The sequence below is a fragment of the Peromyscus leucopus genome, chromosome 5 (genome assembly GCF_004664715.2).
Source record: "Peromyscus leucopus breed LL Stock chromosome 5, UCI_PerLeu_2.1, whole genome shotgun sequence".
Lineage (NCBI taxonomy): Eukaryota > Metazoa > Chordata > Mammalia > Rodentia > Cricetidae > Peromyscus > Peromyscus leucopus.
The window spans coordinates 28,199,265-28,215,593 of record NC_051067.1 but is presented as its reverse complement, the minus strand read 5'-3'; the positions used below and the strand labels follow the sequence as shown (position 1 = coordinate 28,215,593).

Below are 16,329 nucleotides of genomic sequence, written 5' to 3'. Positions count from 1 at the left end.
TACCATGCTGGTGTGCCCAGCTTTTCTTTTCATGTGTGTGCTGGGAATCTGAGCTCAGGTCCTCAGGTCTGTGAGGCAAGCACTTTACTGTCAATGGACTCACATCCCTATCCCTACTTCCATGACTTTTACGGGAGGGTAGCAGTTAGATGGCTTGTTTTTAATTCACACGGATGCCACAAGAATTAGTGACACCCTGTCTAGCTACTGGAGCACCTGCACTACTTCCATGCCTGTTCCAACTGTGACATGAATCCAGACTACTGAACACTGACAAGAAATTCTCCCAGTGGGACAGGTGCCCGGAAACTCCCCACAAGTTAAGCAAGTTATGTGGTATGTGCCTTGTGTTTGGAAGGAATGAATTGCTACAGCAAATGACATCTTCAGTACCTGGGAGAGGCTCCAAGTAAATGGCCACTGCTGACTGGCTGGTCATCAGAGTCACCCAGAGAACTGTATTTTATTTTTTATTATTTTTTTTTTTAAAATAATTTTAAAGTTTAATTTTCTTGAGTATTTTGTCTGCATGTATGTACATATACCGTGTGCATACCTGGTCACTGCAGCAGCCTGAAGAGGGCATCATATCCCTGGAACTGGAGTTACAGATGGTTGGCAGCCACCGTGCCAGTTCTGGGAATAGAACCTGGGTCCTCTAGAAGATCAAAATACATTCCCAAGTGCTGAGTCACACCCACCCCACCAGAACTGTATTTTAAACATTTCAATCTCTGGGCACTTCATTCCCGATGACTCTAAGGTGCTAAACAGATGTACTCATAAGGTATATGTACTCATAAGGTGTTCCCAGTGTCCCTGGTGTTAATCAGATCTGGGTGATAGGACTAAGAAGTCACTTCCCAAACTTCAGTGTGATGGCCTCCCCTGGGGATTACCAGAACTAAGATTCCAATGTGCATAGGTTGTGGAGGGGCTTGGGACTCTGAGCTTGTATATATGAGTGATGGGGCTATACCTTGTGCTCATCTTGATCCAGGCCCTTATTGCCTGCCTTTGAACTGGTGCCTGGACTTGCCTTCACAAAGGCAACCTTCAGCTGGTGGTGGGACCTTCCTTTTGGGTTCCCACTTTGACAGTTCCTGTCTTGTCAGGAAATAAATGCACATTCACTATAATGGGGTTATTTGGTACAAAAGGGTAGGGAGATAATTCTGTTTATTTTGAGGACTAAGACACAGAGTCTGCAAAAGCTCTATACATAGGTGATCTGTAAGATGGGTGAAATGGAGAGGAGACACAATAACACATGGCATTATTCTGAGTGACCTCCAGCTCTTCATTCTGACACCTGGATTGAGAATGCACAGCCATTTCTTCACATTATGGCTGTGACAAAATGCAAATGTGACCCAGTTTATCAGCTCCTACAAGGCAGGCAGAGCAAGAGGCTATATTAAGCCCATAATGGGAGGATCCACACCATATAGAATGGATGCTGAAGGTGGTCAATTCTGCTGCTGGAGGCTGTTTCCCAGTGCTGGGCTCCTATGTCCTGGGCTTCTCTTGATTCTCAATGATCAGCTTGTCAGTCGAATACAGTTGGCCAATATGCACCTGAAGGCAGAGAAGAGACACAGGTTAAGAACTGTTGGACTCTGTCAGCTTTGGTTTGAGACAGTGTCTTGCTATGTAATTCAGGCTAGCCTTGATTTGGCCATCCTTCTGACTTAGCCTCCTAGGTGCTGGAATTATAGATGTGTGCCACCAGCCTGGCTTCGTTTCTAGCAACTACGTGCAGGTGCCTGTCATGGCAGACTGATGCCTCTGGAAATGGTGTCACAGGACAAAATTCATCCCTATGTGCCACTGCTAGTTCCCTTAATACCCCCCTCCCAGGCTCCCTGCTATGGGAGGTTAGTGAGACCCCACCCCCCCATTTCTCTCAAATGTCACCATGGCCAGTCTTGGTATCTGGAGCTGGCAAGGCTATCAAGCAGGCTCCCTGGTTGCCAGCTGCGGGCAGAGCCATTCATGTGTAGAGCTCTTACCCCATGGGAATTCCTTCTTTTCCAGGGAGCAAGCAGCCTGTGCTGTCTACACTGGGCTTGTCAGTTTGTGTTCGCTGCTCCTGTTCCATCTTTCCTGCCCCTTTCCCTCTGTTGTGTTCTTTTTAATTAAGTGTCTCTGTTGCTATCCCAATGCCCCCACTACCTCAGATGCTGGAGCAGCAAAGCAGGGCTGTTCCTTTTCTAAACAAAGAGTCGTTGTCATGGTTTTTCACTAAAGGCACTTCCTGGGCGATACTTTAAGGAACAAACAAAACTGGGGAAGAAAGCGCTGAGCATTAGGACGTCTGTCTGGATCTCAGCACTGGGACACTCTCTATGGACCATCTGGGGCGAGAAATTGCTCTTTACAAAGACAAATAAGAGCACACTTCCAAAGGCCAGGGCTACCACCCAGAGTGGTCATGTGTCAGAATCCAGACTCTCTCAAGGGTTCTTCTCCCTCCACAACCCCCCTGCCCTACGAAATAGGGTTTCTCTGTGTAATCCTGGCTGTCCTGAAACTTGCTTTGTAGACCAGGCTGGCCTCAAACTCAGAGATCCGCCTGCCTCTGGCCCCTGAGTGCTGAGATTAAAGATGTGCGCCACCACACAGGTCCTTTTCCTGCCTTAATGTTCTACCTTAGAGAGAGGACCTAGGAGAAGGGAGTATGTCATTAGCAAGGAACACGGTCAGTGTGGTTTGCTCCCACCAATGGTGGCTGCTGCAGAGTCTCTCCTGACTTCCCTGTTTTCCGGCGCACTTGTCTTATCCTTGGTCTGCACTTGAGTAGACACCCACACAGGAAACTTAACAGATACATTATCTAAGTGCAGAGTGTGGAGAGGAGGATCGATGCAGGTGTTTCTGTTGCCAGCAACAAGTGCTTTAGAATGATTCTGAATGAAATTACAGTGGTAAGCTTGCTTCTGTGTCTGTGTTCAACACAGAGAATGCCAGATAGATGGGACCTGGGAAGGTGCATTTCTCGGAAGCAGGACTGCGAACACTTTGGTGAGCATGGCTGGGACTTTGTTCAGGTCTGGTATTGATGTTAGGTAGGTTTTTTTTTTTCTTCCTCATTTATCCATTCATTTTCTGGATTTCTAATCCTATCACAATCCTAGTGAGTGGAGAGTGGAGCCAAGGGCTAGTTTGGGGTTCCCATCTTGACAACCTGAAATAGCTGCTGGTGTCCTGAACCATGTCTTAAGAGAAAAACCAGTGCTTTTCCCAACTCTGTATATTTGTAATATATATCAGTAAATTGTAAGAACGTACATATTCATAACCTTTTATATATTAGCATATAATTGTTTGGTGCCTTTTAACTCACTGAGAAGCTAGCTCTGGAGGCTCGGTTGCCCCTGTCCCACTTTAAGCATGTTTACGTCAGTGTGTCCTTCAAGCCCCTTGCCTATCCAGCCCTGGGAGAAACAGAAAAGAACAGAAGCCAGTCCAAGAGCAATGATCTCAACCCTTGAGAACAGGAGAGCAGCTTGTTAGGATAAAAACCACAAGTCCTTGAACACAGCTGGGAGGTGAGTCATTTTCAGGCACCTCCTCAAAGCAGCTCTGCTCCTGCTTACCCCATGACACAAACATAAAAATGCCTGTGGTGGACGGCTAATTCCAGTCTCCCCAGGAGAACATTCCGCCTGGGGCCTTCTCCTCCAGCACACACTCTGGCTGACGGTTTTGCTTGTAGGAGCTTCCCCAGTCAGTTTCTGCTGGATGCTGTATCTGATGTGATGTCCTACTGTGTTTTTGCTGTTTTGTTTTTTCATTCCTGATTGCTATATACTTAATAAAGAACTCCTTCAAAGCCAGAAGTATGGCTATTGTGGGTCATTCTCATATGAAACAGACCTATTGACTCACTATCAAATAGTTTTCAGAAAAAGTAAAATACAAATAATTTTTTAAACAAAGTAACCAAATCACTATTTTTTTTTTGAAATGTCTACATACGTGAGCTAGGTTAAATACATTATTTATTTATTTAACTTTATTTAACATTAACAGCTCCAGTGGGTCAGAAGGGGTGTGGGGGCAGGGAATAGGAGGAGAGGGGGGAGGGGAAACTGTGGCTGGGATGTAAAATAATAATTTATGAAAAAAATCCAGCTGTAAGGCATTTTCTTAATTAGTGATTGTTGGAGGAGGGCCCAGCCCATTGTGGGTGGTGCCATCCCTGGGCTGGTGGTCCTGGGTTCTATAAGAAAGCAGGCTGTGTGAGCCAGGGGAAGTCAGTAAGCAGCACCCCTCCGTGGCCTCTGCATCAGCTCCTGCCTCCAGGCTCTTTTCCTGTTTGAGTTCTTGCCCTGACTTCCTTCGATGATGAACCATATGGAAGTCTAAGCCAAATAAATGCATTTCTTCCCAAGTTGCTTTGCCCATGGTGTTTCATCACAGTAATAGTAACCCTAACTAAGACACTTGGCCTTCTTTCTCCTTGGAATATGGACGTGATGGCTGGAACACCAGCAGCTATTTGGCACCGTGTGAGAAGTCAGATCTGGGAGTCACACGCTAAAAATGAGGGGGGTGTTACCCGGATTCCTAATGTTCACGGAGCGGCCTGCTTGTTTAGGGTATCCTCCTGGGGGAGACCCATTGTTTTAAAAAGCCATTGTTACTTTGATTTTGTGTTATGTAGCTAAAACCAATTCATAACTGATCTGAATATACACTGAATATTAGCATATGACTGATAGGGAAAAAAAGGTCAGTGTCAGGAAGGAGGTAGACGCTGTCCTGTTTATAACAAAGGAAAGTGTCCCTATGACAGAGGTACCACTAAGATAATGGCAATGTTCCAAGTTTAAAGACATCATGAAGGGACTTCAGAAAGTTCCCCTCCCCAAACATCGGATTGCATTACGGTACATAGCTGTTGACATTTTGGTGGGAATTTTTTTGGGAAGGGGTCCTAGGGTTGGACTCAGGGTCTTGTACATTATATACAAGCACTCTACCACTGAGGTAATACACTCCTAGTCCCTTGTCCCTGTCCTCAGTCTGTTAACTTATGATAGGTTTAAAAATGGGCTCACTTGTACAGTGTTTTCCAGCATGCAAAGCCTACTACTCAATGCCTAGAACTGTATAAACCAGATGTGGTGGTGCACACCTGTTATCCAGCACTTGAGAAGTGGAGGGAGGAAGATCAGATGCTGAATGTCATTTTTGGTACATACTGATTTCAAGTCCAGCCTGGGCTACATGAAACCCTGTCTCAAAAAGTCAAAAACAAAACCAACAAAACTAAAGTGTGTGCACATACACAAAACAAGATATTTAAATTTGGAATTGTAACTTGTTCATTCTACTTAACTTCATGTTATGATCATTCACCATTTTTTCTGAACTAACATCTCTTTTAAAAAAGATTTCTTTTTAATTATGTGAGTGTGTGTGTGTGTGTGTGTGTGTGTGTGTGTGTGTGTGTATACATACGAGTGCAGATGCCCACAAGAGCAAAGGTGCCAGATCTCCCTGGAAGTGAAGTTACAGGTGATTGTGAGCCGCCCAATGTGGGTTCTAGGTCCTCTGCAAAAGCAGAAAGCATTCTTACCCACTGAGCCTTCTCTCCAGCCCCTGAAAAAAATATCTTTAATAGTTGTATGAAGATGTGTCATTATAAAGATATGTCATATGTGTTTAGTTGTTTCACATTATGAACATGTAGACTGCTTCTGGTTAACACTAGGATGACCACTTATATGTCTTTCATGTGTGTGTGTGTTTGTGTGTGTCTGATTTTTTTGTTTATGAAAATTTTTAGAAGAGTTACTGGGAGTAGGTATGACATTCTTAGGAAGCCCGAAAGAGCTTCCAATGGCTTTCAAAGAGGTTTGCTTGTTTTCGCAGCTGATGGATGCTCCCTCTGGTGGTCTGTCTGAAGGCTTCAGTGACACAAGACTGAATTCACTTTGATTCAAGTATCAGTTAGGTTTTTAAAGTCCATTTAAAATTTTAGTGCTGGGATAGAATCCACTTGTATGTTATATTAGACAAGCGCTTTCCCCTTGAGCCACAATCCCAACTCTTAAATAAATTCATTCAGATGTGTAATTTTATGGCTTGGGTTGTGGTTTATGCAATCAGATCTTGGTAATATAATTAGTGTTAAGTAACCAAAGATGAATGAGATCTGCCGGTCTAGAATCTTGTCTGCACATAGTCCTCCCCTGGCTGCTCACCGGCTCTGTCTGTGAATGCTTCACACACTGCAATCAGGCTTCAAGTCTCTGACTTCTGGGCCTTTCTGCCTAGTATATTCTTTCAAGAGAGGCTCCCTTGATGTCCACCCCAGCAGAGCCTGCCCACCCTTTGGGCTTCCCTGGTCTCCTCTGTAAAAGGGGCTCTCTTCCTGAGAGTGCATGACAGAGATGGCAACACTTATATGATGTTCACATGTCCCACACTGACCCCACATGAGCCTGTTTCAGTGACTGATGGAAGGAGAAGGCAAGAGGGGATGGAATTACTGAACTGTGTTGCTCTCATACCCACAGCTCAGGATAGGACAGTGTCCAGTAAGTACTGCCACCTACCACCTACCATATAATGATGTTCGAAGCAAAGACACATGTCCTGTGTGATGAAATATGATCCTATAAGATCATATTTCCTAGTGGCACTGAAGCCATATTAGTTTGTGCAAACACACTCTACAATGATCCCACAGTAATCAAATGGGCTAATGACATGTTTCTCAAGACATATCTGTCCCATCAGTAGTGATGCACGACTGTTATTTGGTAACTGAAAATGGTGGTGTCTTGTAGCCTATGGCCATAAGATTCTATGCTGGCTACTGTGAAACCTAGATCTGCTGTGACTGAGTGTAGAAATACAGACCCAATGAAGGCAACCTGATAAAAACAGCAAGAGGATGATTGTTTCCTGAAACAAGAATGTCCACTGACTGTTGAACAGAACCAAACAGTTGGCAGAGGATTTTATGCCATAATTCAGGGTTATAGGGCTTAACACTGAGCAATTACAGAACGGAAAGTGAAACACTGAATTCACGCAGGGAGGAATTCCAAACAGCTATCTGAATGAGTGCTACAGAGCCGAGCCCACAAATGTACATCTAACTGCCCTTTTGCATTTTTCAGGCTGTACAAGCACACTCAGGAGGCAGTGGGATTAAGGCTGTAGCACTGATGACACAGCATGTTGCCAGTGGGCTGCAGGATAAGAGAAGTAAGGAAGTGCAATTAGCAGCCTCAATTTACAGCCCCCTCAGAATCCACAACTGATTTCCACAGCCAGGCCAGACAATTACTGTGCATAAATTGGCCATTAAAATGGATCACACTTTTTTTCTATAAAGTTTGGGAGTTGGCATTAAAGTCTATCAGAAAATACAGATTATACAACTACGAGTAGGTGGGGGAACTGAAACATAGACAAAGAGGTTACTAAAGATGAAGCAGGATCCAAGAGAACAGAATAGGTCTTAGTCTCTGAGGTCTTTACTGCTAAATCTTCAGAAGTGATGTACAATCACCCTGAAACTCAAGGGCAGAAGAGCTGGACTCAACAGCTGGGACTTGGGGAGGGGAAAGAGACCTGCCAGTGGACTGAATCTGCCCTGCCATGAGTTCTAAACCTGCCCCTGCTACTTCCTGCTTGTTTCATGGAGTAGCAGAGTCAAACTAGAGGATAGGTATGAGGAGCACTTACTTAGCAACCACTCTAGCTGCTCCCAGAGTCTAAACACAGGGAGGTACATGGCAAGTACTTGTTAATTGCTACTACCCATCTCAGTCATGATGTGCATCATAGGGTCCTAAGCCCCAACTTTAGGAATCTCGAAGGTCTCTCTCTGACTGTGAGAACCTATGGATATGTACTGATTAGACTGAGGCATGTGGCTTTGAATGTGAGGGTTTTTGTTGTTGTTTTGTTTTGTTTTTTGGTTGAATTTGAGGAATGACTGAATGCTGGGTTGGTTCTTATCTCTAGGGCTGTGGTTTCCTGCCTGGCCAGGGCCCTTGTACTTCCAACTGGTCTGCGGGCTTGGTGAGAAGGCAGTGCAGAGACACTGGAGTTAAGGGGGATGAGGACTGCCGGCTTTGCTGGTAAGGCCCAGGGTAGAATGCCGCTGCTTGCTTCCTTGAGATAAGCCAGTCAGGCAGGACATTTCCTGGGCAAGTGGCAAATGTGCCTCCAAACCATTGTGATGACACCCTTACTACCCATCCTGAGGAAAGTGATAGCAGCGTCTAATGAGCACTGGCTATGTGCCAGGCACGGTTCTAAGTATTTCATTTAAGAGAATACAACTTGCTTTGCTTGAATTTTCATTTTTGGAAGGCATGTCCTTGCTCTGATGAGCATGTCTTCCCATTTCACATACCAAAGCCAGTACTGCAGTGATCTACATGATAAAAGCCAGTATTGTATCAACTTCACAGTGACCAACACCACACTGAGATATAATCTTAATAAGAAATGTGTGGTGTTGATGAGATATGGCTTTGTGTGTAAAGGCAGCTGCCAAGCCTGGTAAATCTGAGTTTATTCCTCTGGACTTAGAAGGTGGGAGGGAAGAACAGATCTTGCCTGTTGCCCTCTGATCCTTAAACACATGCTTATAGCATGAGTCTATAACACACACACACACACACACACACACACAAATTAATAATATTAAAAAAAACAAAGAAATATGAGTGATCTTTAGGAAGAAACTAGAAAATTTAAATCTAAGGTGAGTGTGGTGATGTATACCTGTAATTCCTGCACCTAGAAGGCAGAGGAAGTGTGGTGGCCCATAGAGGCTTCCTAGTGAGACCTTACTCAAGGTCAAAGAATCTGAGCTTGCTTTACCCAGCAGGGCTGCATAATGGGATGATTTTGCCACAGGTGTGGTTACCAGGTGTTTGGAAGGGTCTTCACTTGGCTGTATGGTGTGCTTTGATCTTGCAAGGGGAAGGTCTTTTGCCTCTCTCTCCTTGGCACATTATAAAAAGTCCTTTTGAATAAAGCTCTGGGCGTGGCTGGGTACTGACCTAAGGCCCTCCTGAAGCTATCCTGTATCTCTGTCTTTCTTATGTCTCTTTCTATTTTTCTATCTAATATTTCCTCATTCCTCTCTCACAAGGAAGGAGAACACCTACCAGTTTTCCAGCCTGGGATACACAGTATTTTCAGGGTGGCCAACACCATATCTAGCAAGATCGTCATAGAAAGCCAAAAAATGAAATTATCCTCTTGCCCAAACTTAGAAATTTAGAATGCTTCCTCTCTGGCATGGTTTCTCATTACAGCCCCGGATTAACTTATAACTTGTTATGTGGTAGTCCCTGACTGGCCTCAAACTCCTGGGAATCCTGCTTCAGCCTCCCGAATGCTTGGATTACAAGTGTGAGCAATTGTGGTCAGCGTCTAAAACAGATTATAATGAAATGTGAGACAAGCCATGCTCATGGAAGGCATAATTTATTTGAGTAATAAGAAAGAGACAGAAGCTTGGTGTACAGTACATGCTCACAATCCCAGCATCAGGTCAAGGTAGGAGGTCTGTAAATGTGAAGCCAGTCTGGGCTCTAAAGCAAGGCCTGATTCAGGGACAAAACAAAACAATGGACCAAACAATGAAACACCAAAGACAATGATGTCAAAACAGAGAACAATTTGAAAATAAAAATCTGAAATCACATTTGGGATATAAGCAAAATAGCATGGTGCTCACAGAGGTGGAAGGTTGACAGAGCAGAGCCTTTCACACTGGACCCTGTTATGAATTAGCTGATACACAATCCTCCTCTTGGGGATTTGACTAGACTTGGATAGGTTACTGAGAACATTTCTCTGAAGATCCTTAAATATGTGGCATATATTGCTCTAAATATATTTCTGTTTATTTTAATCTAAAAATGTTTTTCCCAAGGTGATCATGAATTTCTAGGAAGACACACTGAATTTATCCTGTTTCCATACACTCAGTTTCAGAAGCACATTTTAAAGATTTCTCACTTTCTTAACATGGGGCTACACTTACCAGGGGATTTGAAAGGCAATAAACACAACAAAACACCTTTCAGCTATCAATTAATGAACCTCCTATGAATTCCAGCTTGAGGCCTCTTCTCACAGGGCAAGTGATCGGCTGTCTGCTCTCGCTGGCCTGCACTGAGGAGGGGCAAGCACAGCATCAGGGTCTCTGGCTTATGCAAACACCAGACAGCTTTTCCAGCTGTGCAATGCAAGCAGCGATTCTCTGTGACACACTGCAGCCTCGTGTAGCTGTCCATTCTGTCTTTAAGCCCTGACTTAGAGACACTGGGACATTCTTAATGAGGACAGAGGTGGTGAAACAAAACTGCTTCCTCTCTTGTTCTCGCTCCTGGTGAGAGTAATGAACTGGTGTGGGGGGCAGCTCACTGGGAGAGCTCACTGCCTGGCAAGTTTCAGGTGCAATTACCATCATTGAAAAAAAGGAAAAAGAACAAATATACTCCCTCCTCACCTCCCACATCACAGCTTGTAATTAATGTTGTTACCCTTGTGCTCAGGGACAGAGAAAGCAGATGTAGGAGTGTGTGCTCTCATTAGTATATCCATGCATCCTGTTTACACTGGCTGTCCCTGCAGGATTAGTGATACACAGTGATCCTTCTCTCAAGTGTGCCGGTCTGGACAAGGAATGACATGGTTATGACTCTTACCTGCTGTCACCAGCTTTCTGGGCCATCTCATTGTTTGCCTGCATGTCTGATGTTCAGTTACAGAAGTAAGCCCACCATGTGAGGGCCATTCTTATTCTAGTAGGGAAATGAAACTATTTTAAGGGACCTCAAGGAACTGTGGCCTCTGAGGAGCCTGAAGTCATGGGCTGCCAGAAGCTTCTCATTTCTACAAGTTTTTAGTTCTTGCTACAGGGATGAATCTGTTTCGAATGGATGCAAGTGTGGGTGCAGAGACTCCTAACAAGGGCCATATCCCTAACCTGGGGGTTAGTTTTTCCAGGCAGTCAGTGTGGATAACACTTGAGTTTCTTACTAGGTAAGTCATGGGATGAGGGGAAGGCCAGGCCATCCACTGCTCTTTCTTCTGACATCCTTGGGTGATAAATGACAGGAAGTGTAATCTAAGGAGATTAGGGCCAACCACTTACTCTTACTTTTATTATTGAATGAATACTTGAAAAACAAACCAAAACCCAGAGCAGAGCATTTCCCCACCAAGTCCTTCCAGAAGACAAGGTCACACCCAGCAAATGAGATAGAGAAGAGACTGCAGTTTATGGTGTTCCATAAGACACTAGTGCCTGTGCACTGCTCCAGAGTTGGGACTTGTGGATGCTTCCAGCTGCTGGTAGAGACCACTGCTCAAGGTGGGGAGGTGGTTAAAAAACAGGAGACACGTACTTGTTCTTCTAGCATATTCTCCCACCTCTGTTGGGGTGGGCAGAACTGGTAAGGCAAGGACAGTGGACACAAAGATGCCCAGCGGGAGTCCCTAGAAGCCTCGTGGGGCATTACATAACAGGCTCTGTGAAATGATAGCCTCTGAACAGCAGACCCAACTCAGGCACTCTGCCCTTCCTGGAACTGAGCAAAACCTGAGACCCAAACATCACGTCAGAGTAAAACTTGATACTTTGCCAGGCATGGTGACAACAGAGTCTGGGCGAGCTGCCAGAGACAATGTTCCATCAGAGATCACGCTCCTGCACCAAGGGTGAGACCTAAGCTTGGTACACGTAAGTCCCTGAACTCACCACTTAGGTCACCAGCACCTCAGCCATAGGCCCTCCCCTGATACATAGTTATTAGCAAGGCTGTGCCAATGCCCCCCATCCCTCCTAGATTACAGGCCAGAATGAGCAAACTCCTGGCTTTGTCTGTTCTCTGCTCTGGGGAGTATCTTTTACAACACTGGGGCAGCAGGCTGCCCCTTGCTCTTTACTCCTTCAGGACTACTGTTGTTAGGGTAAAGGAGAAGGCAGGCTCAGAAGCTGAGCAGGACAAAGGACAGCCCTGCTTAGTTCACACCATTGCCGATGCTCTGTCCTGCCTCTGCTTCAGCTGCTTCCGGTCTATTATCTCTGCCAGTTGACAACTGCCCAGTACCTTACCTGGCTAGACACTGGACAGCTCTGATGTCTGCACAGCTTTATGTGATTCTAAGTTTTGGATTTGTGGGCTTCCAGAATTGAGAGGTCATTAGTGAAAGTCATGGTTTCCTTAGTTCTGAATACAGCAGCACATGAGTCAAGGTTAAAGCCTCACGGAAGAGTCAGTGCTGAAAGACTCGGCATAGGAGCCAGGGTCACACTTATTTTCAAATTTAGGTCTATGAAATACACTCATTTACTGGCCCCTTCCAAAAGCCGCCTGGGGAAGTTTGATGGAAAAAGTCCCCCATGATTCACAGTGAATGTCCTCTTTTTTCTGGGTGCATTCTATCTCATACCATTCCGAACAGGATGCTACAGCTGCCAGCAGCTACCCTTTCTGTGCCCTTGTGAGCTGACGTCAATGAGGCACATGCTGGAAGGGCTTGGAAACAACAGAAATAATGAGCAGGAAGTCTCATGGGCACTTTCCTATATCTGTTCTCAGTTGGCCATCTAGAACAGGTTCCCTTGTCCTCAGGGCCCACAGATTTGCAATGGCTACATTGTGACCCTTTGCTCACAGGCCCACAGGGAATTGTACATGACATTCAAGGACTTTAAGGCATGTGGTCAGCAGCACTCACTTTCCAGGGTTTTAGTGCTGGTAAGAATGACATTACAATTCAGGGTCACTTCTGACTAATTGGGATATCTCCCCCTGTAACAGTCAGGCTGTAGAACATACCATGACAGTCACTGGGAGAAAAATATCAGTATAATCCAGACTGCCTGGCAGGGCCTCAGAGGGGCCCCATGTCAATGTGGGAGCTCATTGCAGCTCAGTGGTGAGGAGACAGCAGCTGGGCTGGAAGCATTGAGAAAAAGGGCCAGGGAAGTGCAGGAAACCAGGGGCATCAGCAGCAACACAGGCAAGGGGCAGAACAGGCAGAGACATAACCTCTGTTAACACAGACATCCCCACAGTGCTACTTCCTGAATGTTCCCCTAGGAGCCCTAGGTAACAGGGTAAAGGAGACCTTTGAGTTCATGTGTAAGATTCTTGCCTTTCCTGGAATGTCTGGGGGAAAGAAGACCCTTGGCCAGGGGCTAGGGCAAGGCTATTTGTATGAGATTTGTGAAAATGTGTAATTGTACCATCCCTAAGTAAACAGCTGCACCTTATGCCATCCTCCACCCCCGCCCCCCCAAACACAACGGATGCCTGACCCTCACATTTGGGAACCTTTCTTCTGTCTCCTTCCTCCTGGATGCCCCACACTTACAGTTCTCATTTGTCAGTGCCCCCTTACTGTTTTCCATCTTTCATTCAAAGTGGTCATGTACAGGCCTCAAAGACAATGTCCTGTACATCACCCATAGGGAAAGGGCTCAAGAAGAGTCTAGGCTACTATTGTGAAGGGGTCTATTTGTGAAGACAGGCTCCTGGTCACAATGCTCAGACTTCCTTCTTTTCAAGGGAAATAAGAACTGGTTCTTAGCTTGCTGTGGGAAGTTATTCTGGATGGGGCAGGGAGAGAAGCCAAAAGCAGAGCCTGAAATGTCACTAGCCTGGTCTGATGAGACCAGGGCCTTCGCTTACTTCGGTCAGCCTACTGGTGGTGGCTCTCTGGCACTCCTCAGCTCTTCTCCCAAGCCCAGTCCCAGGGCCTGGAGCTAACTTAGTATATGGAAAATTCACTGTGGATTTTGGAGGAAATAACAGCCTTTCCAAGGTCCTCAAAGATGTTACTGAGTATTCCTTCCAATTAGACACCAAGTGTGGTTTAAATAGTAGTCCCCATAGGCTCATATATTTGAATGTTTGCATTAGGGAGTGGTGTTACTTGATAAGGATTAAAAGGTGTGGTCTTGTTGGAGGAAGTGTGTCACTGGGAGTGGGCTTTGGGGTTTCAAAAGCTCAAGCCAGGCCCAGTGTCTCTCTCTAGCTACCTGCACATCTGGATGTAGAACTCCCAGCTCCTCCAGCACCATGTCTGCCTGTCATGCTTCCCACCATGCTGATAGAAACTGTAAGCCAATCCTTACAGTTAAATGCTTTCCTTATGGAGAGTTGCTGAGGTCATGGTGTCTCTACACAGCAATAGAACACCGACTAAGACACCAAGTAAGAGAAGCACTTTCAGTACCCAAAAGCCTCCCGGAGCCCCTAGCAGAAGTGTCAACCTCAGCATCTGAGTATCCCCCTTCCACCCATCAGTGCTCCACAGTGTGAGCCACAACTCCCGAGACAGGCACAAGAGGGACACTACCTTTGGTAGATGAAATGAAAATCAACCTGCAGAAGCAATGAGCCACGCCTTGAGTCACAAACCACAGTGCTGCACTTCACCAATGCTCTGCAATGGCTGGCGACACAGGGCCTTTCTGCTTTCACTTGCCCAGAACAGATCGGGCTGATGACAAGACCCTGGCCAGCCTTGCCTGGGCAAGTGGTCCTGGCTCTCATCCCTCTGCTCTACTGAGGCAGGAGTCAGTTCATGACAGGCAGTAAGGAGAGGAGGAAAATTACAAGTTGCTCTCATATTTCAGTGAGAATACATATTAGGTTTAAAAAAATGTTCAAGTTAAAACTTTAAAGGCAGGAACACTGGGCATGAGAAACAAAGAAGCTTGTAGCTGGTCATAAGCTAGCCAAGTGGACCTAATAGGAGAGAGGCAGCCTGAGAAGCAAGGCCAGTGTTGGCGGGCTTGCTGGCTAGGATCCATGAGACCCTCTGTGGAACATATGCTAGACAAAGTTGCTCTTTTAAATATTGCTTCTAAAGCAACTAATTAAAAGAGGTTAAATTGTAAGTAAATACAGTTTCTAAAAGCCTCCATTCATTTCACGAGAGAACCCAAATTGCCCAAAGGACCAAGAGTTAAACATGAGGGGGTTAGGAACAGTTGTAGTTACATCTGGACAGCTGTGCTAAGTCAGTTCTCCACCATGATGAAGCACAAACCAAATGTGAGAACAAAGAGAGCACCACCAGCAAAACAACTAGCAGGTCAATGACTAGCAGTTAAGACCAACAGCTAAAAAGGATGAGTGAAGGTGGACTCAACCACCCCTAACGGGGCAGGAAGGACATGGACTGAGCATGATCTTTGTTTAGGCCAGGGAGCATGGATAGTGGGTGGGGCCTTCTAATGGCTAACTAATAGATTACCTTAGCCTCGGCCCCACTGCAATCGGAAATCTCCTAACAAGTCTTTACTCAAGGTTCCCCAGGGTTCAGCTGCTTGACCCCCTCTCACCACTGCCAAGAGCTCTGCTTTCTTTTTATGTCGAACCTTTATAAATCTTAGGCCTAGGGCTGGAGAACCGGCTCGGTGGTTAAGAGCACTGGCTGCTTTTGAAGAAGACCCTGATTTGATTCACAGTACTCACATTGTAGATCATAATCAACTTCATTTCCAGGGGATCAATACCCTCTTCTGGCCTCCACAGCTGCTAGGCAAGTATGTGATACATAAACATAGATACAGGCAAAACACTCATACACATACAATAAAATAAAAATAATTGAAAAAAAATTTTAGGCCTTTCCCTTTCTTTAATTTCTCACACTTCACAAAATTTTCCTTAATAGAGTTTACCTTTTGCCATGCTTGGTCCTGAGTGTCTGTGTAATGCCACTCTCTCAGGGTGACTTCTGCTGGCATCCTAAGTCCCTGGGACACATCTACTTTGCTCAGAAAGGTACCATGGAACTCAAAACTGTATCGCTCGCTATGGTAGTGCCACCCCTGTTCTTATCCTCTGTGCTACCCAGGAAGCTGTTTCCAGCCACAGAAGCAGAAGGACCACAGAAAGCAATTTGGAATAATTGTTCACTGGAGGCCACGGGTTGTCCCTTCACATGGGCTTACCTTCACCTGTTAAGGGGTAGATAGATGCAAGGGAATTAATCCCTGCCCTAGACACATTTTTGTCACTGCTGATTTTTAAAAAGGGTCATCACTAGGCCTTTTCTTCAATTTCATTTGCCTCAATAAAACCCTAAGACGCATGTTGACTATGATATCATACTTCCACATATAATAATTATAGTAGCAACTGATACCGTTCAGCATTTTAAAGTTTCCATAGTATTATATACTACATTGACTCATCTGATTCCTCTAAGGTATAGGCAGCAGTTATCACCATCACCACCATTACCACATTATCACTACCACCATCCTGCCATCACTGCCACTACCATTATCTTCATCACGATGGTGGTCTG

General features: G+C 45.3%; 1 protein-coding gene across 2 annotated transcripts in view; it reads right to left on the bottom strand.

Annotated features, from left to right (window-relative positions):
- Positions 1-1,144: 1,144 nt before the first annotated feature.
- The window catches only part of Lyrm4 (LYR motif containing 4), a 120,221-nt gene continuing 105,036 nt past the window's right edge, over positions 1,145-16,329 (bottom strand). Inside the window, exon 3 of one of the 2 annotated variants that reach the window (XM_028881652.2) lies at positions 1,145-1,578. In XM_028881652.2, coding sequence (XP_028737485.1) covers positions 1,510-1,578 — 69 coding nt within the window. In that variant the 3' untranslated portion in view covers positions 1,145-1,509. The remainder of the gene's footprint in view (positions 1,579-16,329) is intronic. The other variant, XM_028881658.2, reaches the window with a different exon arrangement.